Source organism: Sebastes fasciatus, chromosome 4 (assembly GCF_043250625.1).
Source record: "Sebastes fasciatus isolate fSebFas1 chromosome 4, fSebFas1.pri, whole genome shotgun sequence".
Lineage (NCBI taxonomy): Eukaryota > Metazoa > Chordata > Actinopteri > Perciformes > Sebastidae > Sebastes > Sebastes fasciatus.
In genome coordinates this window covers 3,109,297-3,135,017 of record NC_133798.1, presented here as the reverse complement: position 1 = coordinate 3,135,017, position 25,721 = coordinate 3,109,297, and the positions used below count along the sequence as shown (strand labels likewise).

The following is a 25,721-nucleotide window of genomic DNA, read 5'->3' as shown; positions in this document are numbered from 1 at the left end:
AGTTTCAGTTTGAATACAGTGCTCATGTCATGTCTCTGTCTCTAAGGGCCACGGCATTCGGCGTGCTGAACGCTCTGTGTAAGCTGGCGGCGGTGCTCGGCAGCTCCATCTTCCCCAGCTTCGTGGGCGTCACCAAAGCCGTCCCCATCCTGCTGTCCTTCGCAGCACTAGTATGCGGCGGCCTGGTGGCCCTCAAACTACCTGACACGCGAGAGAAAATCCTCCAATGAGGTCATGTGAGATCCGGGGGGCGAGAGTCATAAAGGGGCCAAAACATATGTTGGAAGCTTTTTGAATTGGATTTCACTTCACTCTGCAATTGAAAGAAAACAAGAAGAATAGAAATAGCTCATACCTATAAATGTAAAATGCCAAGCTCTTATTTTATTCATGTGAACCACTTTGGTTGTGTACAGGCTTTAGAGAGGGGGGCGGAGGGGATCCTTCCACTAGTGATGGCAGGTAGAGGGGCTTAGGTGTACACAAGGGTCAAAGAGCAAATGTGTTTATTTCTGTTCAAGAACATGTGAATCTTTTAATGATGCAATCATCATCATGTGGATTTACTAAGCACATGATGATGATGACGATGATGATGATGTGCGTGAAGAATGTTATTTTTTGTGTAAATCCAATCTGGGGCTTAAATCAGATGATCTAACTGGCTATCATATCCCCTGCTTGTTGTCTTTCTACCAGTACTTCCATGCATGATGGGGACTGATGTCAGATCCTGGCCAAATGTTTTCTGTGACACTTTGTTTTAGCAAATATCCGCCTGTGTGTTGAAATTGTGAAAGAGGCTTGTTGTTGGAGTTTGGAGTCCTTGGAAGTTAAAGTTCTCCTCTACTTTGTGCACTACTTCTACTTGAAAACATAATTCTAGCAATGTTGTCATTAACAGATGTGGCCGACTAATGACTCCATTCAGCTCGTCCAATTGTCAGTTATCAACAATTGTCTGGTACCGTTACTGATGACTTCTAGTCCTGGCTTGATGATGATGATGATACTGTACCGATTGGTATCTGTGGTCAGTTATACAAAATCAACTTAGAATTATCACGTATGATTTTAAGAAAGGATATATTTTCCAATTATTTGGTCATTTTGGACATATAAACTAATTATGCTGCAGATATTATGCTCACTTTTCCATCTTTAAAAAAAGAATAAATCCGTTTTTGTACATATTTGCAGCAATGGTGTTGAAGCTTCAAGACTCTGGGTGGGTGTTTACATTTTTTTTTCTTTTCCCCTTTTTCCAGTCCATATGGTGCTGTCACGTACCGTTAGTGGTTTAGGACATTCAACATTTGGGAGCACCCATTGTGCTGTTACATTTACTGCATATTTCTCTCGGAATGTGGAAGTTAGTTAGCCTAAACTTGCTAACGTTAGCGTTAACATTACTTTCTGTTTATGTTATTTCAACACCGGCTGAGTCAATAGTCAGTGTTGTGTTGCGTCCTGCATTATAGAAAAGAGGGGATCTAACTAGCGTCAGCTTTGGTGTTGACAAATGGCCAGACTGTTGCAACTCACAGCAACCTCATCAATACAATACCCATGATTCCAATCACCTCACAGAGTAACGTAGGGAGTGCTCAACTCACAGATGGGGCCGCTGAGCTAGTTGATTTGAAGTGATATTACAAACTACTTTCAGTGACCACTCACAAAGATATTGCACCAACCAAATTACAGTATAGACCTCATCAGTCTGCCACACTAATGAAATAAACAAAACTTCAATTTATTCTTTATGGTAATTACAAAATAGGTGCACGAGTAAAAATACACATACAAGATTGACTTAAAGTAATTTTGGAGTTCTTTAAGAAGTTGCTTCCTGTAACTGGCAACCTCTGAACAAACTGAAAGTTTAGTCCCTGAGTGCAACCCCATGTTTACCTCCTATGATTGTTGGTGTTGGATGTGATAGCTTTTGCCGTATCATTTCACAAGCTGTTTTTAACATCTCATTGCATCAGACTAACATAGAGGCTTAATAGCGATGAATACTGCGGTGGTGGAACTCGAAGTGAAACCACGACTTAATTGTGTGTCGAAGTCCAACAGTTCCTCTCGTTCTGTATGTTCTGCATGAGCGCTATCACCTCTCCTCTGGAGTTGGTCTGATATTAACATCCTCCAGCCATCAATACAGGCAAACTACACCCTCAGTTGGCCTGATTTACACAGACAACATGCAGTACATCTGAGTAAAACTGTACTGGAACGCGATGACAGCGATGTATAGACAAAGGCCCTATTAGATAACATTTGGTCTGTTGAGTGTGTTGATGTTATTCTCTTTCTTTCTCCTTTTAAATCAACTTACAATGAATTTTACCCCCCCCTCTCATTTTTCTACTCAAACTTGTTCGGGGACTAAACATTTAATGGCATTATTGCATTTTGTGGGAGAAACTGGAAATCATAGTTGATTCGGTCTTCCTGTTTGCACGAACAGTAGAAATCCTGCCTTGGGATCACACACTGCCTTCCCTATGTTAAAGGTCCCATATTGTAAAAAGTGAGATTTTCATGTCTTTCACATTATAAAGCAGGTTTAAGTGCTATATAAATACTCTTAAACTATCAAAATGCTCAATATACGGAGAAATACGCACAGCCTGTATTCAGAAATTGCACGTTTGATTTCTGACCATTTGTGATGTCACAAACATACAATATTTAGACCATTACACGGTTTTAAACGTATACATTCTAAATGTGTCTCAGTTTATTTCCTGGTTTCAGTGTATGTAAATGACATCAGCTGATAGGAAGTAAACATGGACCCAAAGTGTTGCCTAGCAACGCAATTCCGTTGCAATTCCATTGAAATGCACTAAAACGGAGCGTTTAAGACAGAGGGTAAATACAGGTATATTCAGGCAGACAGTACAAGGAAAATAATGTGTTTTTGGAACATTACAGCCTGTAAAAATGTTTTAGTAGAAACACAAAACACAAGTATGATCCTGAAAATGAGCACGATATGGGACCTTTAAAATAAATTATGAAAATGCTTTAGAATTGGAAAATGATGGTATATTGTCAATTGAAAAAAAAAATTAGGACCTGATGCAAGCATAACTGACATGTATCATGCAGGTGAAGGACACAAAATTAACTGATGGAAGAAAAATTAAGGTGAATTGAAACCAGGTGCTAGATGATAAAGTCAAAAGGAGGAGATTCATTAATTACGGCTGACTGGGGAAACTGCTCATCTAGCTCTGTCCAAAACAACATAAAACTGCTCCCTAAAACTATGACGTGTCATTTGTATTTCTAGATGTGTTGAATAGAGAAGATACAAAGTTTAAAAAGGCTTTGAGGTAGTTTCTAAACACGTGCTGGATCAAAATATCTCTGCACTGACATGGACGTATATTTTGTCACTTGTGTTCCGAACAAACTCGGCGAATATTAGATTCCTGTTGACAGCAGGCTCATTGAGGAATGTTTGTGTACATGGGTCAGCTTTTTGATTTGCCTTTAGGAATGACAGCAATAGTAAAATGACTGAGAGACAGGCAATTATTATAATTAATTAAAGTTTTGATAATTGATTATTTACATCCACTGTTTTGCTTGCTGTCTTATGTCATTTTAAATCTATACTTTTCGAGTGCATGTTCATATAAAATAAGCAGGTTGAATACATCAGCTTGTGATGAGAATTACATTTGCCAGGTAACCTAAAGAGAAATAACAGTTAATGATAAATAATAAAATAAAATGTGTGTTGCAACCCAAGATTGAAGTTAAAGGTCCCATATTGTAAAAAGTGACATTTTCATTGCTTCTATATTATAAAGCAGGTTTAAGTTCTATATAAATACTGTGAAAGTATTGAAACGCTTAATTCACAGAGAAATACACACAGCCCGTATTCAGAAACTGAGCTTTTGAAACAGTGGTTTCTGTCCATTTGTGATGTCACAAATCTACAATATGTAGACCATTTCAAAGTTTTAAACGTAAACATTCTAAATGGGTCCTAGTTTATTTCCTGTTGCAGTGTATGTTAATGACATCAGCTGACAGGAAGTAAACATGGACCCAAGCTGTTGCCTAGCAACGCAATTCTGTTGCAATTCCATTAAAATGTACTAAAATGGACCGTTTCAGTCAGAGGGTAAATACAGGCAAGCAGACAGCATGAGGAAAATAAAGTTTTTTTTAAACATTAAAGTATGTAAACATGTTCTAGTAGAAACACAAAATACAAGTATAAACCTGAAAATTAGCACAATATGGGACCTTTAAATGAATGATTGAAAGTGTTGCACCTTACATAATAAATGGTAGTTTCAGTACAAGTGATGAATGAAAGACAGTGTGGAACCAGCTGTGGAACCAAGTCACCCACCATTTATTCTTTCAAATACACGTATAGCTTCATTATCCATTCACAATCATTTCAGCTTTGATCAGTTACGATTACCTATAGTTTCGACAAGTTTTAAGGCACTGCTTTTCTTTCTTTTAGAGACTTCCACCACTGAGGCTTAACACCCTCTCACTGTCAAAAATAATCGTCCACAGAAGCCCAGCTAGGCTCCGGTACCAGTGTGTGGATGAGGGATTTGTTCCTTTATTTTTCTTGTACAGCTTGATGTTGAATACGTATTTATTACAGAGGGGGTTGTGCATATTTGTCTAATGTTTTCTCTTGGCTGTGTTTCAATGTGTCTTCAACATAACGTGGTGTAACATAAGTGTAAAATGGTCTGGGTCTAGATTGTGTCCGTTTATCACAAAAAGGAAAGAAACAGCAGCACTTCGACGCAGATAGAAATGATCGTGACACGTCTGATGTTGTGTCAACAGTGAGAAGCTACTGCTTGTCTGTGTCTTTCAAAGAGACTGGTTCTGTTGTTACTGACCGCATGAGCACCTTCCTCTGCTGTTCTTATGGCTTTGCTCACTACTCAGAAATATTCATTGGCTGTTTCGGTGACATTTCTTCCATCTGGTTTAGTGCGGTGGTTCATAGAAATAAAAAGAAACTGTTCGGTCTAGATGAGCTTTAACTGAGCTGCGTACGGCCACTGAGTCTCTAAATACACGGCTGTTAGAACTCAAAGTTATGCAAGAAGTTGATAGAGGGAGCTTGAGAGGGAAATTCAAACCTTGCTGTTGAAAAGGTGTGAGGAGGGGGTGTGACCATCTGACAAGCCCTTGGTTTAAAACATACTGGCACCTTTTAGTATTCAAACCTCAGTGACATGCCGTTCTTGTAAACTTGGATAAAATTTAAAAAATCAACAAGTCCCTTTAATAAAAGTTAATGCAAGGGTATAATAATGTAGGTGTCCTTTAATTTAACTTCACTGCTTGCTATATTGCCAGTATGTTATTTTCTTGCATACAAATCTGTCATTTGACTGAAAGTGTCAGGGACAAGTAACGGAGGGAGCCAGCTTACCTAAAGAGCTGTTTGTACGGTAGCCTAGCGGTAACTTTGACATTGCCCCTGTGGGAAACTGAACTTCCACTCGGAGGCATTCACAGCCATGTTAGTTTTCCTGTTCTGCCCCAGATGATGAACAGATTCTGTCCTCTTGCGCTGTAACAACCATCCCAGAGTTTGAAGATTGGAAGCTTTTTTTGCAGTGTGGGGATGTACAGTACAGTACCATGTTAAATGGCTTATGAATACAGTGTATATTTTTATTAAGTCATACTTTTATTTATTTATTTGGACCTGTTGTATGTGTCTGACATTGCTGTAAAGCAGAGGTAAAAAAAAAATAAAAAATTGTCTTCCTTTTCATCGCTAGAGGAGAGTTCCTTTAGTGCAGAATGTTTTATTGTCTGATTTCATTTCTGTTTGTTACTGTGTGTATTTGTGGCTGTGGATAAATCAGACCAATAAAAGGAGTTCATCAATCCACTAACATTTGTCTGGATTTGTTTCTGATGAAATACACATGCAGCTGTATGTAGGCAGCAAACCAATAAAATACAATATATCTAATCAAAAAGCCCAAATTGAACACAATAGCACATTTACTTTGGAAGGGCAGACATTTTGGGCTTCTGTACAAGAAGGGTCAGAGCCGCCTGTTTTCTCTCAGGAGACTCAGATCCTTCAACGTCTGCAGAACCATGCTGCAGATGTTCTATCAGTCGGTGGTGGCCAGCGTCATCTTCTACGCTGTAGTGTGCCGGGGCAGCAGGGTGAAGGCAGCCGACGCTAACAGACTCAACAAGCTCATCAGGAAAGGAGAGGAGGATGGTGAGGAAACTACTCAGTATTACGGACAACGCCTCTCATCCCCTGCACGCCACACTGGAGTCATACCATAGCACCTTCAGCCCTAGACTGAGACCACCGAGGTGCACCACAGAACGCCACCCTGGAGTCATACCAGAGCACCTTCAGCCGTAGACCGAGACCACCGAGGTGCACCACAGAACGCCACCCTGGAGTCATACCAGAGCACCTTCAGCCGTAGACCGAGACCACCGAGGTGCACCACAGAACGCCAGCCTGGAGTCATACCAGAGCACCTTCAGCCGTAGACCGAGACCACCGAGGTGCACCACAGAACACCAGCCTGGAGTCATACCAGAGCAACTTCAGCTGTAGACCGAGACCACCGAGGTGCACCGCAGAACGCCTCATGTGCAATATTACTTCTTTTTCTGTTTTTTTAGCTTACTTTACCTTTTTTATTTTACTTATCTTATTTACTAATTTGACTAAATGTATTTTACTCTATTAGGCAATGGTGCTAGAAAATAGTACTTTTTATTTTATACACTTGAACTTGTAATTTTGTTGTAATTTTGAGCAATCTCTGGCACAAGAATTTCCTTCGGGATTAATAAAGTTCTATCTTATCTTATCTTATCTTATCTTAATGGTCATTAGATAAAGATGGTTCAAATTAGATGTTTATGATTGTGGATGTTATTTAGTCTCAGAGCACTGAACTCAGTTCTAATGAGAGATAAAAAAAAAACATTCGGACTCCAGAGGCCCATACTACAAAGCAGGATTTGCAGTTAGCGAGGTAACTTCAGGGTTAACTCAGGGTTTTCTGTCCTACGAAGGTGGATCACTTCTTACTGGGGCAGATTGCCATGGTAACGGATGCTGAGCAGTTAACCTGCTCCGGAGCAGGTTATGTTCCAGATAAGAGATCAACTCCTATAAAAGTACCTCCTACTGACCAATCAGAGCTCAGTGTGGTGATTGTATGATATTATTACACACATATGAAGAAGTTTAAATGAAGCTTATGCGTAAATTCAGTCAGGAAGACTGGGGGGTGCAAGCTCATTCATTCTCATTCATTCTGGTTCTCTCTCTCTCATGGGCTATTAATATGTCAGCTGATTATGGGCGTCTCTCTTTTCAGTGACCAATCAGAGCTTGCCATATATCCCTATACCAATCACATGCTGCTGTCAAAAGTTTAAAAAAACATTCTCCTCTATGCTGTTTTCAGTGTCAGCATTCAGCACTAACGGACGCGAATGCGAATGGGAAAAATCATCCTTACCTGTGTAAGCTTCCTGCTGTTGTTTCTCAAGTCGATGGCGGATTATGACCTCGATCCATTTCTAGATGAGCCAGACTTAGGCGCTAATGTCCCACCGGAGCCTGCTCCCACACCATTGGACGGGCGGCGAAGGAGCACTCGCATGGCTATGCGTTGCGCATCCCCAGCAAACGATCCAGAAGCCCTCACGAGTCTGCTCCATGATCACAGCATCGTTCCTGCTCCAGGTCTGCATGTGTCCCAGCTTCAAGAACTGGCGACGCACATAGTCAACCGAAATCCGGGTGAGCAGTCCCCTTCTCCAAGTCTCGAACCAGCGGCTCCATCTAATCCTCCGAAAGCGCCGGCTCAAGGGCGTAAAAGGGCCAAAAAATCAGGCCCTTCCCAAGCCCCTCAGGCAAAGTCAAGAAATCCAACAGTTCGAAATCCTTCTCCAGCGGCCATTCCAGGCCCCTCAAACACAGACATCACTCTGATCTCCACCCTGCAGTCCCTGGCTAACTCCATTCAAACAATCGACGCACGGCTACAATCCCTGGAACATGCATCAGCCACCGCCGCATCTTCAGCAACCTTCGATGCCGCTCAGGCTGCCATGCTGCAACATACGCTCCTGCTCAGTCAACCATCCACAGCTACGCCGAATGATTCAGCCCAACATTCCTTGGCATCTGCCGTCCAAGTTCCTCCACTAGGTAGGCCATACATTCCTCTGGCAGCAAATATTTCCTCGCGGCTAAGATCCAAAATCCTTCAAGGAAAAGACATCAACTTAGTCAGTCTTCTGCTGTCATCCCCGGAGTGTGATAAAAAAAGTAGCCATCGGAAGCAGCGTATCGGCGGTATTAAAAGCCTCAGACCCCCGGTTAAACAGCGACCTGTCTATCGGGCAGTTCCTGGTAGCTTTCAGCGTATACCGCGACGTCATATGCTCCGTCTACCCTGAGAGGAGACGTGAATTAGACGCGTATCTCACATTGATCGGCGACCTCCATCTAAAATACGGGAGAAACCTCTTCTTCCAGTATCACAAAGCATTCTCCAGCAAAGCGGCACTCTACATTGCTCAGTCTAACAGCCGCATGGACTGGTCCGTTTTGGACACAGAGCTAATGGTGATAATCGCTGGCGGAGCTCAAGTCATTTCTTGCATAACATGCGGGGATACAGGACACACATCCCCCCTCTGTCCCACAGTACCGTTTCAACCTCAGCAGTTCCCCCTCCAGCACGAGAGGATCAAGCACACCGACTCCGCTGGCCGCGAGGTGCAATATATCAATAACTCACAAATCTGCAATAATTTCAATGTAAATGTCTGTACATTCCCAAATTGTAAATATCTTCACATCTGCAGCAGCTGCAAGGATGCTCACCCCCGGTCAGTGTGCCCCCGGCGCATTCGATCCAGGTTTCCTCCAAATCAGTGGAAACGACGTGGTTCCAAGACATTCTAAACCAGCATCTCTCCACACCAATAAATGTACAGTTACTTGCATCAGAGCTGTCTTCTCATCCTGACTCTGTGTTCGTAGACCATCTCCTCACGGGTCTGTCTCAAGGCTTTCGGGTCGGGGTCCTTTCATCTCCAACTATCACTTACGTAGCAAAAAACTTGCAGTCCGCTTTAAATGACGCAAAAACAGCTTCTCAGCTGCTCGAGAAAGAGGTAACTAAAAAATATGTAATCGGCCCGTTCAAGTCCTCTCCTTTCCCAGTGTTTCGCACAAATCCATTAGGCATAGCCACCAGGAAATATTCAGGGAAGAAAAGACTAATTTCTGATCTGTCCGCACCCCGCTCCGGCCCATATTCAAGCATCAACAGCCTCATTCCACCCAAGCCATTTTCCCTTCATTATGCTTCCGTCGACAACGCTATTAAGCTAATAAAACTAGCTGGTCAAGGCGCACGACTCTCCAAAGCTGATATCACAAACGCATTTAAAAATATTTCCAATCCACCTTTCTCAGTGGCATCTTTTCAGCATCAGGTGGAATTCCAAATTCTATTTTGGGGTGCGTTTGGGTGCAGGAGCAGCCCATTCATATTCAACCAAGTCTCCGAAGCACTTTGCTGGATTTTGCTAAACAGAGTTAAAGTTCCCTCCGTCCTCCATTTGCTGGATGATTTTCTTTTGATAGATCCACCACACGACAAATACGGCTCTCTGCCTAAACTGAAACAATGTCTCAGCTCATTCGGCATTCCCCTGTCAGAAGAGAAAACCACTGGTCCAGACACACGTCTGGAGTTCCTGGGCATTACTCTTGATTCCATCGAGATGAAAGCGTCCCTCCCAGTCGAAAAAATGCAGCGCATCCGAGATATCACAAAGTCTTTTTGCGCGACCGAAAACATAACTAAGCAGCAGTTACTCTCCCTCCTCGGTCATCTCAACTTCGCCATGCGCGTCATCCCGCAAGGGCGCTCTTTCATCTCCAGAATTTTAGACATGGCGTATTCCGTGCCTCAATTGCACGATCTCATCTCCCTAGATGAAGGGTGCCGCTCCGACCTTCAGTTTTGGTCTCTGGTGCTCGATCATTGGAATGGCGTAACTTTCTTCTATGATGAGCTGGTGCACTCCTCCGATGCACTAAACTTCTTCACGGATGCAGCTCCATCCGTGGGTTTTGGGGGGGTTCTTTCAAGGTGAGTGGTTCGCAAGCCACTGGCCTCCCTCCTTCTCCCAGCTCGATTCGTCCTCAGCGCTCTACGAGATTTATCCAGTCGCTGTAGCTTGTCATGTCTGGGGTCATCACTGGAAACGCAAACGCATCACCGTTCTGTGCGACAATATTGCAGTTGTCGGCATTATCAATAGAGGGCACTCCCCCCTGAAAGATATCATGCCTTTCATGAGAAGCATCACGTGGTCCTCCGTCATTCACAACTTCATCATCACAGCCCGTCACGTGCCTGGTCATTTCAATTCACTAGCTGATTCACTATCTCGTTACTTCACTTTTGGTTACTCAAGATGGCGGCAGCCGGCAGGTCAGGTGCGATAGGAGCTCTCCTAGCGCTTTTAACATTTGGATTTATTTTAAACTTCTTAGACACAGGTCCTTTTTTAAATGCAAAGGAAGCTCCTTGTAACCTCACTGTGCATCGAGACACTATTAAGCATTTTGGCTACAGCAAATGTACTTTGATGCAAGCATTTGTTTTCACTGCCGGCCAACACCAACACAAGCGCAATAGTGTAGTCCGCAGCAAACAGCAAAATAACAATCTCATCATCATCACACTTTACCTGCTGCTATCTGGAGATATACACCAGTGCCCAGGCCCGAACACTGGAAATACCCTCAACAAAGACGAGAAACGCAGTATTCCTTTCTCTCAGGTACGTAGTTATCACAGTGAAAGCACGGTGATTGAATTCATACACCAACCTAATTTGCTGCCTCACGTCTGTTGTCCGGGGACTGAGGACAGGCTGGTGGAGGTGCGCCGGCTGGGAGGTGGATCTGTCGGAGCAGGGGAGCGGAGACCTGGGGCGCTGGGCGCTGTTGGCGTGGGCGACAGGAGTGTTGGAGACTGGGATCGACCACCTGTGGGCGCGCAAGGCGAAGGGGAAGCCGCGGTAGCCATGGGAAAAGTGTCTGCTTTCCCGCAACACGTCTCTAACCTGACTGACTCCTGCTGTCCAGCAGACCCGGAGGTCGGGTGTTGTGTTCAAAGTCATCACGTCAGTAGGAAAAACCTCCATGCGCACAAAACCAGTATTAACCCTGTTTTAAAAAAACAACGCAAACTAAACTTCTTCAGAACTGTTAATCAATCTCTAGTGATCTGGGATCAGCAACATAAACCCAAGGGTGTTTTTGGAGGACATATTAACATTCGTAGCCTCACCCCTAAAGCTGATCAAGTCCATCATCTTCTTTACAACTCTAATTTAGATTTGTTATGCCTGTCAGAGACATGGTTACACAGCAACTCTCCATCAGCTGCATTGCATGTGCCAGGCTACAAAATCTTTAGACAAGATCGATCTGATGGCAGAGGGGGTGAGGTCATGATTTATATCAGAGATCATTTTAAATGTCAACAAATATGCTGGCCTTTTAATCATGACTTAGAATGTCTTGGACTGAATGTAATGCTCTCTCCTGAAATGTCCTTCATGCTCATTGTTGTATATCGTCCACCTTCTTCTAATAATGATTTCTACACCACATTTAAAAAACTGCTTCAAGCATGTGATTTCAAAAAAGAAGTAATACTATTTGGGGATCTCAATTGTAACTGGTTTGACAAGACAAATAGGAAAGCCCTTAAACAGATAATGGATAGTTTAGATTTTATGCAAATCACAGAAGGACCAACCAGAATAACTACGTCTTCCCAGACACAGATAGACTTAATATTCAGCAATAAGCCCGGGAGAGTTGTTAAAACATTTAATTTCATTACTGGTCTATCTGACCATAATTTAATATTAATGTCCAGAAAACTCACAAAGAAGCGTTTCCATCATTCTCTCAAACCTATGGAACAACTTAGAATCCCGAAGAGAGAATTTGTAAATTTTGAAAGAGCAGTGCAACAGACCAATTGGGTAGATATACTAACTAGGAACAATGTTGAAGCAGACTGTAGATTGTTTGCAACCAAGTTAGGCAATTTAGTCAAGGAGTTCACCAGAAAAGTCAAAAACAGGGGAAAAAATAAAAACAACACACTTCCCTGGCTCAATAATGATATATTTAACTTGATGAAAGAAAGAGATCTCTCACTGAAAAGAGCTCTGAAAACTAAATCAATTATTGATAGGCATAGGTTCACTTCGTTACGCAACAAAGTTACAAAAGCCATTAGAAATGCCAAAGCCAACTTTTTTATAACAATTATTAATGAGGCTAAAGGTAACACTAAACTGATTTGGGAACAAATTAAGAACTTAATGGGAATCAACCACAGGCCTAAGAAACAGTTAGAGCTGAAAATAAATGACAAGCTAATACAAGATCCAGCACAAATTGCCTCAGCCTTTAATAAATATTTTATTGACTCTGTGGCTGAGATTGCACAAACTTTTCCTTTAGTAACAGAAAACATTATTAAAACTGATAATAGTAAGACCTCTTTTTTTATTCAACCCATCTCTGAACTAAAAACTAAGGCAATAATTAATTCTCTTAAAACTTCAATGGCCAAGGATATATACAGGATGGATTCAGCAATACTCAAATCTCTGAAAGACCATCTAGCTTGTCCTATTTCACAAATCATAAATGTATCAATATTGCAGGGAGCATTTCCAAGTGCCTGGAAGACTGCAATCGTATCTCCTATTTTTAAATCAGATGACCCCCAGAACATCAGTAACTACCGCCCAATTAGCATTTTACCTGTAGTATCCAAGGTTGCTGAAAAGTGGATATCAGAGCAGCTTGTCTCTTTCTTGAATACTAGTCAATTTAATCTTCATCCCATGCAGTTTGGCTTTAGGGCCAACTACTCCACTGAAACAGCCAACTGCCTTTTCTTAGAAAAGGTCCGAGCAATGGTCGACAAAGGAGGTACTGTTGGTGCAGTGTTCTTAGACCTGCGCAAAGCCTTCGACACAGTCAACCATAAGGTCCTTCTGGCCAAACTGTCCACTTTCAACTTTTCCCCATTAGCACTTAGCTGGTTTGAATCTTACCTGACTGGTAGATGTCAACATGTTATTGTTAACAACCAACTTTCTCCAGCTCTTGAGTTGTACACTGGAGTACCACAAGGGTCAATACTCGGTCCACTACTGTTTTCTTTATATATCAATGACCTGCCATCTGTCTGTCCCGATGTGGTAACCCAGCTATATGCGGATGACACTGTGATATATGTGCATGCCAGGACAAAGCAGTTGGCAGCTGCTAAACTCACTTCAGCGTTAGAGCAGATCTCTAAATGGCTAAACTGCTCCTGCCTCCAACTTAATCCAAAAAAAACTGTAGGAATGTTCTTTACTAAACGGCAATGTAACATCGTGCCGAATATAACAATCTCAGGTGATAATATTGATATTGTGTCAGAGGTCAAATATCTGGGATTCATTATTGACTCCAATCTAACCTTTAAAACACACATAAAAAAAGTAAGTCAAAGAGTTAAGTTTAGTTTAGCGAATTTTAAATATATAAGAAACACAATGACTTTTAATGCCGCCAAATTATATGTGAATGTCATGATCATGTCGCATCTAACATACTGCCTCACAAGCTGTGGACAAAGCAATGGCTCAACACTGAAGCCATTGGAAACCCTGTACAAGCAAACCCTTAAAGTTTTGGACCAGAAACCGAACAGCTCACATCATTGTACCATCCTACGCAAACACAAACTTCTGAGCTGGGAAGATGTAATAAATTACAGGAACATCTGTCTGGTCTTTAAAATCCTGCATAATTTAGCTCCTCCTCCACTTAATTCATTCATAAACTGACGCAATAATACTAGTCAGATCACTAGAAGCCACACGTGGTGACTTATCGGTCCCATTCAGGAAAAGCACATTTGGTCAGTTATCATTCTCTGTTAGAGCACTACAAAATTGGAACTCACTTCCCACCCATATTAAAGATATACATACATACTCCACTTTTACATCCAAGTTAAAAACATGGTTTGCCAACAATTACACCTGCATACACTAACATATGGCTGTGTGTTATTTGCGTCATGATCATGGATGCTGCCTGTCTATACGTGCTGTCTGTCTGCATCCCTGAATGTGATTGTACTGATGTTTTATTGTATGTTTTGATTATATGTGCTGTCTCTGCATGATTGTACTGATGTTTTACTGTTCTCTTTTATCTTTATTGATCTATCTTGTTTCTCCTCTGTCTTAACTCTTTCCTTTTAATCAATGTGTTGTAATGTATTGTTCTTTTTAGGGTGCCTATTGTCATCGGGCAGGGGACTACAGCTGGATATTAGCCATGTTGGCTAAAGCTGCCCTTTTTACTGTTATTGCTACAGTCAATTAATTGGGATTGTCCACGATATAATAAACTAATAAACTAAACTAAACTAAACAGCCCGTCACGTGCCTGGTCATTTCAATTCACTAGCTGATTCACTATCTCGCTTCAAATTTCAGATTTTCAGGAGCATCTGTCCAGACGCCAACCCAGTACCAGTATCAGTGCCCCCTCTCCAAGCTCTTGCTCTCTTCTAAATCAGAGCAACATGTCTAAATATATGGCGTCAGCTCAAACATATATGAGGAAAGGTTTAGCTGCTTCCACTTTAAAGACATACGATTTTGCCTGGAACACCTTTGCTCTGTTGGTGTTTCTGTCGGCATGCCACTAAATCCAGTGTTCATAAATACTGTTTGGGCCTTCATTTGCTACTGCGTTGATGTTTGTAAATTCAAACCTCCGTACATTCGCAGTTTGCTTGCCGGTATTCAGTTTAACATTAGATGTTATGATCCCTCTTTTAATAGTCTATTTTCTAATTCAGCTATCAAATTACTTCTAAAAGGTATTTCTAAAGCTTCTCCTTCAGTTCCCGACAGTAGATGGCCCATTACACTTTCTATATTGCACAAGATTCTGACAGTACTCAGATCCGGAGTTTTCTCCCCATACATTGATGCTCTACTCGATACTGTTTTCCTGTTAGCTTTTTATGCATTTCTCAGATGTGGCGAATTTACAACAGCCTCCAAAACGTTCGACCCTAATAGAGATATAACTTTTTCGGACCTTGCTTTTCACCCTAGTCATTATAGCTTACTTCTTAAGCACTCCAAAAGTGGAGGTGCATGTTCAGTATTCGTGGCTCGCCTAGCCTCTCAGTTTTGCCCCTTTAAATCAATGATTAAATACATGCAACTTAGATCTAGTACTAGTTCTACCTCTCCATTATTTCTCACACCTGATAATCTTCCTATGTATCTTGGTTCATTTATCATTTCGAGATAATCATCACTAAAGCCGGATTATCCACTCAGCATTATTCAGGGCATTCTTTTAGAATAGGGGCAGCAACATCTGCTGCAAACCAAGGCATTTCTTCAACTACACTTCAAAAAAATGGGGCGATGGTCTTCGTCTGCTTATACCTCCTACGTTCGCCCTGACGTCAACACCATACTCGCAAATCAAAGATCGTTAAAACCTTGATTTCGGTAAGTCATTCATATAACTGGTGGTGGTGGTTATTTATTCTATTATGCTTTCTTCAAATACTATACTTCATCTCTCAGGACTACTGCTACACTGGCACCACCTTATTCAAACTATTTCACTCATTTCATTAATCACACTATGCAATGTTTATTTACACTAGAACGGCCACGACGATCATCTTGACATCACATTTCACTCTATTCTATGTAGCTATTCATTTGGGTGCCGTGCATTAATGGTCTTTTTAACTTGATGCATTAATCATCACTCTGACCCGCAGCGACCACCAAATTACATTGGTCCGTGTGGCCGGGCGTCTCAACAAGGTCCGTGACCTTGGTCACGGACCTTGGTCAGCATGGTCAGCATGGTCAGCATGACTTGTGTCTCAAGCGGCTCTCATCATCAACATGACCTTCATCCCAATAAGGTCCGAGACTCACGTGTCTCATGGTCAGCATGACCTGCGTCTCAAGCGGCTCTCATCATCAACATGACCTTCGTCCCAAAAAAGGTCCAAGACTCACGTGTCTCATGGTCAGCATGACCGGCGTTCAGCATGGTCTGTGACCTGCGCGTCTCATGGTCAGATTGACCTGCTTCTCAACAAGGTCCGTGACCAGCATCTCTCATCGTCAGCATGACATACGTCTCAACATGGTCCACTAGGCCTTCAAATTGAAATGGTCTATCGAGATCTCACATTACACTAGTCTGATTCGACATCATTCATAGTAGGCTAACGTGCCTTCATAATTTAATTGCTATCATGTATATCATTAACCCACCTATTGCACTCGCATGCAACCTTATATTGCACGGTCTTTCTCGACTCCACTCTAGCACTGTTCTTAGGTTACCACAATCACCTGGTCTTGATATTATATCCATATCATGTTCTATCTTTACCTCATACCATGTGAGTTATCATATTTTTTTCTAATTAACTTTATTCTGCTTAAATTTCCCAGATGCTGTAAGGTAAGGAGGCGTGCACGTCTTAACCTCATATTCATAGGCAATAAATCATTGTATTTATTCCATGTTCTTTGGGGGAATATTTCTACATCCTACTACAGCTTCACTTCCCCCTTATTATTTCACATCGGGTCTAAATCGCCAAAGAATGTGCTATTCATAATTTGTGCACTTTGTAATAAATCATCATTCAATTCATACGAGTCTTTCCTGATTGAAATGAAGCTCATGCGTAAATTCAGTCAGGAAGACTAGGGGTGCAAGCTCATTCATTCTGGGTCTCTCTCTCATGGGCTATTAATATGTCAGCTGATTATGGGCGTCTCTCTTTTCAGTGACCAATCAGAGCTTGCCATATCTCCCTATACCAATCACATGCTGCTGTCAAAAGTTTAAAAAAACATTCTCCTCTATGCATTTTCAGTGTCAGCATTCAGCACTAACGGACGCGACCCTCCACCACCCCATCACCTCCAGATTCATCACATCAGAGTAATCCTGCTCCACTTCATTCATCGGATCTGCATCAGTCTTCACCACCACCACCACCAGTGTCTAGACCCGGGGGGAATAATTCTACATCCTACTACAGCTTCACTTCCCCTTTATTATTTCACATCGGGTCTAAATCGCCAAAGAATGTGCTATTCATAATTTGTGCACTTTGTAATAAATCATCATTCAATTCATACGAGCCTCTCCTGATTGAAATCATAATCCAGACTAAAAACAACACAGTTTAAACCGACACATGAAGGAAGGACAGCGGGTGTGGAAGTTTACCGCTTTGAATTATGTTTTTATATTTATTTTTTTACTTCCTCTTGAGTCTGTTTCACACCGCCGAAGCAGCTGAAAGAAGGTTGAAATAATCACGCACGCCACAACCTTGTCAAAGGGCACAAAGAAGTGTGGTCTATTCATCCATTACACTTCTGAAAGATATTTATAATATCACTGCCCCGTCTAGACAACTATGAATGACTTTTGAGTGTTCCGTTAAATTAATAAATCTGTTAATTTATGCATTCACACTCATCGGCATTCTTTTGCCAGCTGTCCTTCCTGCATTTGGCAGCTTCAACTGTGTTACTTTTAGTCTGGATTATGTGTTTAACTTCTTCGTATTTGTCTAATATTATAGTTCTCTCTTCCTTTGTGAAATGTGTCTCTCTGCCTGTCTGTCTGCAAGTCAGTAGACTTGTCCATGTCTGTGATTGGTCACATGCTACAAACGCCGCCCTGTTCATGTGAACGCACTCATATCCAGACTGAGAAACCCTGGGTTGATTTACCAAGTTGATAACCAGCGTTGTTTGTTTTGGGGCGTAGTACAGGCTTCAGCTTTCACAGTGGCACAACAACCAGAGCATTGGTGTTAAAGTAAAACTACCATTTATAACAACTGGGGTTTATTTTCTGAGCTCTGGCCATTGTAAGATCTGGGACATTACTAAAAATAGGTCCCACTGAGCAAGAAACACGAGCGGTCAGATGATCATACAGATTGAAAGCAATGCCTCATCAGCTATCACTTTATTTGAAGGTAAAACCAAAAGTACCCGCACCTGAAATTTCGGTAATAGCAAGCTGACTGCCTGTGTTTCTTCACCCATCAGACCTCTTTTTAGCGACGTCTCCGTGTTACCAGATCTCAGCATTGTACTTTGGAGAGTATGTTATCATAGGCTAGAAAAATCAGTCAAAAAGTAAATATGTCTAAAAGTATTTTTTTTTTTTTTTTTTTAAAGTGCTGTAATTAGTTAAACCTAACACCCACATTGCTTTCCCTAATTTCTTAGCTTACAAATATGTAGACAAAACATTGCAATCTTTGATTTTTCGACCGTCAGCCAGTGGAGATGGTGGAGAGCTCTAAGCGGCTCAGCATCAACCTGGACAATAAACTGAGCTTCGATCACCGGAGACATCCATAAACGCTGCCAACAAAGAGGGTACATCCCAATTCTCTTAAAGCATCGGTAGGCGAGATTGGAGTGAATGTGATTAAAATGGTTGCTATATCGTGACATTAGTACAAGAAACAGGTAACCTGGAAAAAAATCATGTTCCTCTGTGTCCTCCGGTGTCCTCCGGTGCTCCTAACGGCATTTGCAAGATTTCACAGACCGGAGGAAAACAAGCAGTAAGAGCTGATCTGAGGTCTGCTGTCCAGCTGCCGTCTATGAGAGCCGGCTGTCAATCATTCGCAAACTCCGACCAAACGGTCCAACTAGGCAGCGCTGATCAAATATGAATCAATATTCTGTTACGTTAATGTCTATTTCTCTCCTCAGATGTTCTCAGAATCATCTTGTAGTGCACAGTTTAGCTGTAACATGAGAAAGTTTGTGACGCCGCCGCCATTGTGAAATCTGGTAAAGGAACGGCAAGTTCCGGTAACATGACCGGAGCACAGCCAATAGGAACGCTCTCTCTCTGAAATGACCTGTGATTGGTCAAAGTCTCCCGTCACGGGCTAGATGTTCTAAAACAGAGCCATGAGGAGGAGCAGAAGTCTAGTTTTCTCTCAGAACACTTGAATTACAATATGCTGTAAGGTTATTATGGGATTTTTGCACAATGATGCCAAAAATAAACTGCCTACTGAAGCTTTAAATGCATCCACGTTTCCCTCACTTGTGAAACCATGCGAGGAGAGAGGAAACGAGGAAGGGTACATCCTAGTTCTCTTAATTGCATCAACGTTTCCCTCACTTGTGTCTTTTCCTTGCGCCTTAGTCCCCCCCACCAGGGAATCATGGAGAGACGCAAAGAAACCATGCGAGGAGAGAGGAAACAAGGAAATGTGTTTTTAGAGAAATGAGACGTCATTTCCTCTGAAGCGTCACGTGAAGCGACGTCCGTTTCTGATGACAGCACTAGCTGATCACAGCTGGAACAGCTGTCAGTCGGCTTTAACAGCTGTTTGTGTCTGAACTGATCTAATACTAATAAAGACACTCAGTTATTCTCAGTGGTAGAGCAGCAGTGTTTCCTCTCTGTAGCCTGTTACCTGTTTAACAAACACCTGCACATGAATAACAGCTGCAGTCTGTATTTCTACTGTGGACTGAGTCCTGCTTAGAGGACCAGGAACCATCTCTACTGGATCAATAACTTTATATTATTTATTCATTATTAGCGTCTGTAGTTATTGCTAATCTTATTGTGAATTCATTATTTAATAACCCAGGATATGACTATGGTGTCTTTTGAACACTAGAAATGATTTATTAAGCTAAATGTTTCAGGGAAAATGTAAATGATATAACTCATATCAAACTCGATGTTCAGGAATTATCAGCCTCATGTGACTGAATGGAAATGATGATAAATGATGTAAAAGGTGTTTGTTGCTGACGGACAGACTCTCCTTCTCTCTCTGGCACAGTGACACTGATTAAAAAAAATATGATTAAAAAAAGTTAATTTTATAAAACTAAAGAATTAATCATGTGCTGCACAATACAACGTCTCATCAAAGAGCCAGTTTCACTTGATGGCCAACATGTTGAAACTGTGGAACACTTTAAATACTTCGGTACAGTTCTGGGGTCTCATTTATAAAACAGTGCGTAGGATCCATACTAAAAATGTACGTGCGCACAAAAGCCGAAAATGGCGTACGGCAAAAAAAATCTGATTTATAAACCGTGCGTACGCACACCTGCACGCAATGTTCCCTTTAAAAATCACACTCCACCTGAAAATGTGCGCATGTGGATCCGCCTCATATTCCGCCCTCTACACGCCCACTTTCAACCATAAATGGTCCATGCAAAACACCTAATTAATGTTTCTGCATGTGAATGAGCCTGTTTGATCTTTACGGTAAATCACGGCAACTACCGAGAGGAAGACCGAGAAAAGGAGTTTTTCTGACACAGAGATCAAGGGTGCTTGTAGTTGAGGAGGTCTCTGAACACTCGTTCCCTCTTAATTCTGTTATACATGTCATTTAGTCCTCAGTGCCGGTATATCCACCAGCACCATGCAGCATGTTACCAGTGTCACTGCAGTGTTTATATCTTTACAGCAATCGATTTCATCGATTCACAACTTGCCAAAATGATCAAGACAATCAGTGAAATCCACCACGCTGGATATCATTAGAAAAAAGAAGTTTAACAGGTGAACACAATTTATTTATTATTTAAGTTTTTATAGTGAACTTGTCCTGTATTATGATTAGGACTGATAATGATAATGAGGATATGGAGAGTAACGATTGTGTGAGAGCTGTCACTGGCTTTATTTCCACACTTTGTTAATTTACACAATCCATACTGGTGAAGATGTGCCGGGTGGAGGTGACTGGTGAAGATGTGCTGGGTGGAGGTGACTGGTGAAGATGTGCCAGGTGGAGGTGACTGGAGGAGGCAGAGTGGCGCACCGCGGTGGCGCACTGGAGACAGTCTGATAGTTGCATCGGATAGCCGTTTTCATTTTGTCTATATGTATACTGTATCTGTCCCTATCTAATAAAACATAAATAAATTAATAAGTCACGTCATCACTGCAGCGATTTTACACAACAACTTTATGAAAACGAATATGGTACTTGGTGATATCTGCACACTATTAGAAGATATTATTAAAACTATTGGCGCTCTGCTCTGCCATTCTTTAATGCTATTTGATATAATCTTGGATTTCTACAACCGATGATGAGGATTTCAACAGCTGCTCCACAGCTGACTGCGAGTGTCGGTAGTCCGACCCTCTCCTCTGAGCTCCGGAGGTGGAGGGAACGTGATGGTGAGACAGTGCTGATGAGATATTGAGCAGAATTTGATTTGAGTTGGCTGATATATTTTACATTTGTAAGGTGCTTGTAGAATAGTTATGGCTCAATAGCACAAATAACACTGCTTTTAAATGTTTATGATAAAGTGGATATAAGTATGAAGAGAAGTTAAATGTGTGAGAGGCATCATTATACGTATAATGACATTTAATGTCTACAGTCTGGCTTCAATTCACCACCTCACCATCTGCGTCTCCAGTTTCCCCTGCCTCGGTGCCTCCATAATGTGCGTACGCACGGGTCAAAGTTTCTGTACCGGTGCGCACATTCTCCCGTCAAGTTTGTTTTTATAGATCACAACTGTTGCGTGGGAAGTGGCGTACGCACATTTCAGGCCCCGTTTTGTGCGTACGCAACGGTTATAAATGAGACCCCTGGGCACCCAGGTGAGCTTCTCTGAAAATAGAGTATATTTTCAAGAGATGCTGACAGCGACTTTATCTTCTAAGGAAACTTAGTGTCCTTGGTGACAGCCAACAGATTTTAGAATTAGTGTACAAAACTATTGTTGAGAGTGTTTTAACCTTTCACCCTCCTGCCTGGTACGGTCACCTACACTGTAGATGGAAGAATAAACTGTCTAGGATTGTGTCAATGGCAGGTAAAATAGTTGGTAAACCCTAAAAGCCCTGGACTCAACTTTTTACAGAAAGGACGAGGAAGAAAGCGAGGAGCATCCTGGCAGATAGCTCCCATCCTCTCTGCAGCCAGTTTGAGCTCATGAGCTCCGGGAGGCGCTATAGAGCCCCTCTGGCAACTAAACATGTGTTTAAGAAGTCCTTCATCCCAAATGCCATCAATATTCTTAACTCAACACAGTGACTGAGCAGATCTGAGCCAAATACACTTACATGAACTGTTTTTAATGTGTAACACAACCTGTCATTGTATCTGTTTTTTACTAACTGCTGTCTGGTTTTTAATGTCTGTTGTTTTCTGTGTTTGGAGAGCCGAAGACAAATTTCTACTCTGGTGGACAATAAAGTTTTATTGTATTGTATTGTATTGTAAAACGGTCGCTATATCCTGACAGTAGTACATGAAACAGGTTACCTGAAAAAAATCATGTGCCTCATGTGCTCCGGAAACAAAATTGAAGTCGAAAAAAATCACAGTTTTTGTGATCTGACCCCCGAAAGGCACAACTACACCACACTGTCAACCATCATACCAAATTTGAAGTTCCAAAGTGAAATAGTTTTCGAGTTCTGCTCCAGAAACTAAAGTGTGACACGTGAACGGACGGAAGGACGGACATGTGGAGCGCTGTATACCGACTACGTTGTCGCGGGGGTATAACAAATTTCCTCAACAGGGGAAAATACAGAAAGAATCTGAATCTGATTTATTACATTATAATCAAAGCAAATACAAATGTAATAAAAATCTGAAACATTCAAAATGATTAAAGTGTAAACCTCTTCATTGCAGAGGGTTTGGTTTCAAATAGAGCATGAGGATTTAATGGAGACGTATTAAAAGAAGTTAAAACTGGGCTACTGAAGTTTAGTCCCATTTCAACCGTTGTTACGACGGCATTTCAATGACTACATTTCAACATAGCAGGCTCTACAGGATTTCATGGCAAAATCTAATATCCAGTGTGACTATTGAACCAGTCAAAGATCTCCCGTTGGTTCCGTGTCAGCCAGTTGACGTTAGCTCTGGTCCTCTCCAAGGCCTGCTCCACAGCCAGTGTGGCAGATCCAAACCCTGCTGCTGCTTTGTGCTTCTCCACAAACTCCTCCAGCTTGCAGAGGAAACATGAGAAACAGTTCAGACAACAGTTTGATGTTTATAAGTTAACTATAGGAATGATTACTTCATGATACATACCTGTTGTAGTTCAGCGGGTGTAGAGAACCTTGCAGTGACCCCACTGATCATAGAGGCAAAGGAGAAAGAGCCCACACCATATCTGAAATAAATGAATGAATAAATAATCAAACAAACAAACAAATAGATAAATAAATAAATACAACTCAAATAAGAACTGATCCTGATACGTTTTTTTGTTTTTTTTACAGATATAGGAGCATTATTTTAACAGAGTTACATTCTTTTGAAAAGGCGAGGGGAGTAGAAAATGACCCCTTGGCGGTTCGAAGTTGTCCTTTATTTTCATCTGAGCAAGTCCTCAAAATTAAACATTTAACTGCGTTATCTGTCCATATATTGTCCATCTTTGTTTTTGATGGAACAACCCTTTTGACAGGACTACATAGGTAGTCTGTGTCTTCTAAAATCCTTACAAATCACTGTTGGAAAAAACAAGGTGTGGTTAGGTTTAGAGAAAGATCATGGTCTGGATGAAAATGACTACTTTGTTAAGGTTAAAGGACCTACTTCATCATGTTTACCATAATAACCATGTGGTTGAAGCTAGGGGATGATCAGGGTCCTGGATACTAGAAAGCAATGTTGACTGTCTGTAGCAAACAGGTAATGATGGACTCCCGTGTTAAAGTCTCATGTATTGTTGATCCACCCGCCCTGACCATCTCCTTCTGTGGACAATCAATTTACTTTGGCTTTTATTACGTCATTTCTTCTTCAACAAATAACCTGCCTTAATTTGATCAGCTTCTTTACTTTGACACCTTATTATTTGCATTGAAATACTGGATTCTAATGTCTCGTTTGAAGCCCATTTGTAGGCTAAAACCAAGATGTTCTCTCTCTCTCTCTCTCTCTCTCTCTCTCTCTCTCTTCTCACATATACACACAAATTCACCTGTGAGTGTAATACTCACTGTGTGAACATGTATTTCCACTGTTCCCTGACAAAGTCCCATGCCAGCATCTGTCCCACTCTGTTGCTGGCGACCGATGTGATGACGGAGGTAGCGTCCTGCTTACGGATCATAGAGGAGTTTAAGGAATAAGACAGATACCTGTAAGAACAAGGCAGAGACAGGCATGACAGTTGCATTCTTTCCATTGTTAATTAGTATTGTTCTCTTTCCACTGGCACGTTCCCATCTCATTTAACGCATGCAATAGTCATGAAAAAGCCTACCCTCGACCATGCGCGCCGATCACGTGGGTGCTCCCACAGAAAAGGTTGAGCACCCAATGGGAAGGCTCATCAAAAAATAAATGAATAAATAAATACATAAATAAAAATGCATTAATTGATACTACTATTACTGCATTACAAAAGGTTGTTATGATGATGGCTGTGAACGTTTCTTGCAATCAAATTATATTTGCGTTTTTACTGTTTACTCTGTTTGTTTTACCAAAGGACCAGTGTGTAACATTTAGGGGGAGCTATTGGCAGAAATGGAATATAATATTAAGTATGTTTTCTTTAGTGTATAATCACCTGATAATAAGAGTTGTCGTGTCTTAGCCCAGAACGGATGTACCAAACAGCCGGAGTCGATAACGTAACTCGCTACCGTAACTCGCTACCGTAGCAGCCGCTCTCTCTCTCGCTTCACCACTCACTTCCCACATACACACACACTCCACGCACTGGCTCTGCTCCAAATCCAACAGCTGGCTCCAGAGAGGGCCATTCACATTTTCACGAGAGGCTTCATTCAGTTGGTTGCAATCTGCAACCTCACCGCTAGATACCACCAGATCCTGCTACTAATTTTCAATATTACATACATTTTCAACTTCATTATTGCATGACTACATTACCCTCCTCATCTTTGAAAAAGGATGGAAGGATACACACCTTTCTAGCAGTTGTGCCTTGCTGGTACAGGCCAGTGCAGACATGAGTTTACTAGCCTCGCTGGCTAGAGTAGCATTCTTGAACTGTGACCAGCCGAACTCCCACTCTGCCTCATCACCTGCTGCTATGGCACTGCAGTACACCACTGACCGCAGGTTGGGATGGATCCTGACAAGAGAGTTGGACTTAACTAATTGTTTAACTTAAAAAAAAAAAGGGACATGATCAAATGATATATAAAATAGACCAACAAATTGTGTTGAGCGCTATCCATCCATTGTTTGAACCACATGCGGGTCAGGTTCTGGCATTCTGTTACTCCAGTCCTGCAGGCCATACGGATGGCATTCACCTGGTTATACCTGCAGGAAGAAACAAACATGTTAAATAATGAAGTTGCTACATTTTGCAGCCATTTTATTACAGTATATGGATAGAAAAACAATGTTTTCAAGAATGACCAGACAAGTGTTTGGTAAAATGATGTCCCCTACTGCTCCAGGTCTGATTAAGAGAATGAACCGCAACATCCCTGGTTGAGTCTGGCTGGGGACCCTCTTTCTCTCTCT

General features: G+C 41.7%; 2 protein-coding genes, 2 long non-coding RNA genes and 1 pseudogene across 7 annotated transcripts in view; 4 read left to right on the top strand and 1 right to left on the bottom strand.

The window, feature by feature from the left end:
* LOC141765528 (uncharacterized) overlaps positions 1 to 4,061 on the top strand; it is a 90,524-nt gene extending 86,463 nt beyond the window's left edge. Inside the window, exon 2 of the long non-coding RNA XR_012593523.1 lies at positions 2,581 to 4,061. This is a non-coding gene — a long non-coding RNA (uncharacterized LOC141765528). The remainder of the gene's footprint in view (positions 1 to 2,580) is intronic.
* Positions 1 to 4,061, top strand: part of LOC141765508 (synaptic vesicle glycoprotein 2B-like) — a 60,222-nt gene extending 56,161 nt beyond the window's left edge. For all 3 annotated transcript variants that reach the window (XM_074631529.1, XM_074631530.1, XM_074631531.1), the window contains one exon: positions 47 to 4,061. In XM_074631529.1, the coding sequence (XP_074487630.1) occupies positions 47 to 230 (184 nt within the window). In that variant the 3' untranslated portion in view covers positions 231 to 4,061. The remainder of the gene's footprint in view (positions 1 to 46) is intronic.
* A 2,068-nt stretch (positions 4,062 to 6,129) lies between these two features.
* LOC141766868 (uncharacterized) lies at positions 6,130 to 11,128 on the top strand (annotated as a pseudogene).
* Positions 11,129 to 20,219: 9,091 nt separating this feature from the next.
* On the top strand, positions 20,220 to 21,587 carry LOC141767041 (uncharacterized). Its single transcript, XR_012593756.1, has 2 exons — positions 20,220 to 20,964; positions 21,021 to 21,587. It is a non-coding gene; the product is annotated as an uncharacterized LOC141767041 (long non-coding RNA).
* A 1,196-nt stretch (positions 21,588 to 22,783) lies between these two features.
* Positions 22,784 to 25,721, bottom strand: part of LOC141765506 (aminopeptidase N-like) — a 48,734-nt gene continuing 45,796 nt past the window's right edge. For both annotated transcript variants that reach the window (XM_074631522.1, XM_074631524.1), the window contains exons 19-23: positions 25,404 to 25,514; positions 25,153 to 25,320; positions 24,215 to 24,355; positions 23,298 to 23,379; positions 22,784 to 23,211 (exon numbers count right to left, since the gene is read on the bottom strand). In XM_074631522.1, coding sequence (XP_074487623.1) covers positions 23,053 to 23,211; positions 23,298 to 23,379; positions 24,215 to 24,355; positions 25,153 to 25,320; positions 25,404 to 25,514 — 661 coding nt within the window. In that variant the 3' untranslated portion in view covers positions 22,784 to 23,052. The remainder of the gene's footprint in view (positions 23,212 to 23,297; positions 23,380 to 24,214; positions 24,356 to 25,152; positions 25,321 to 25,403; positions 25,515 to 25,721) is intronic.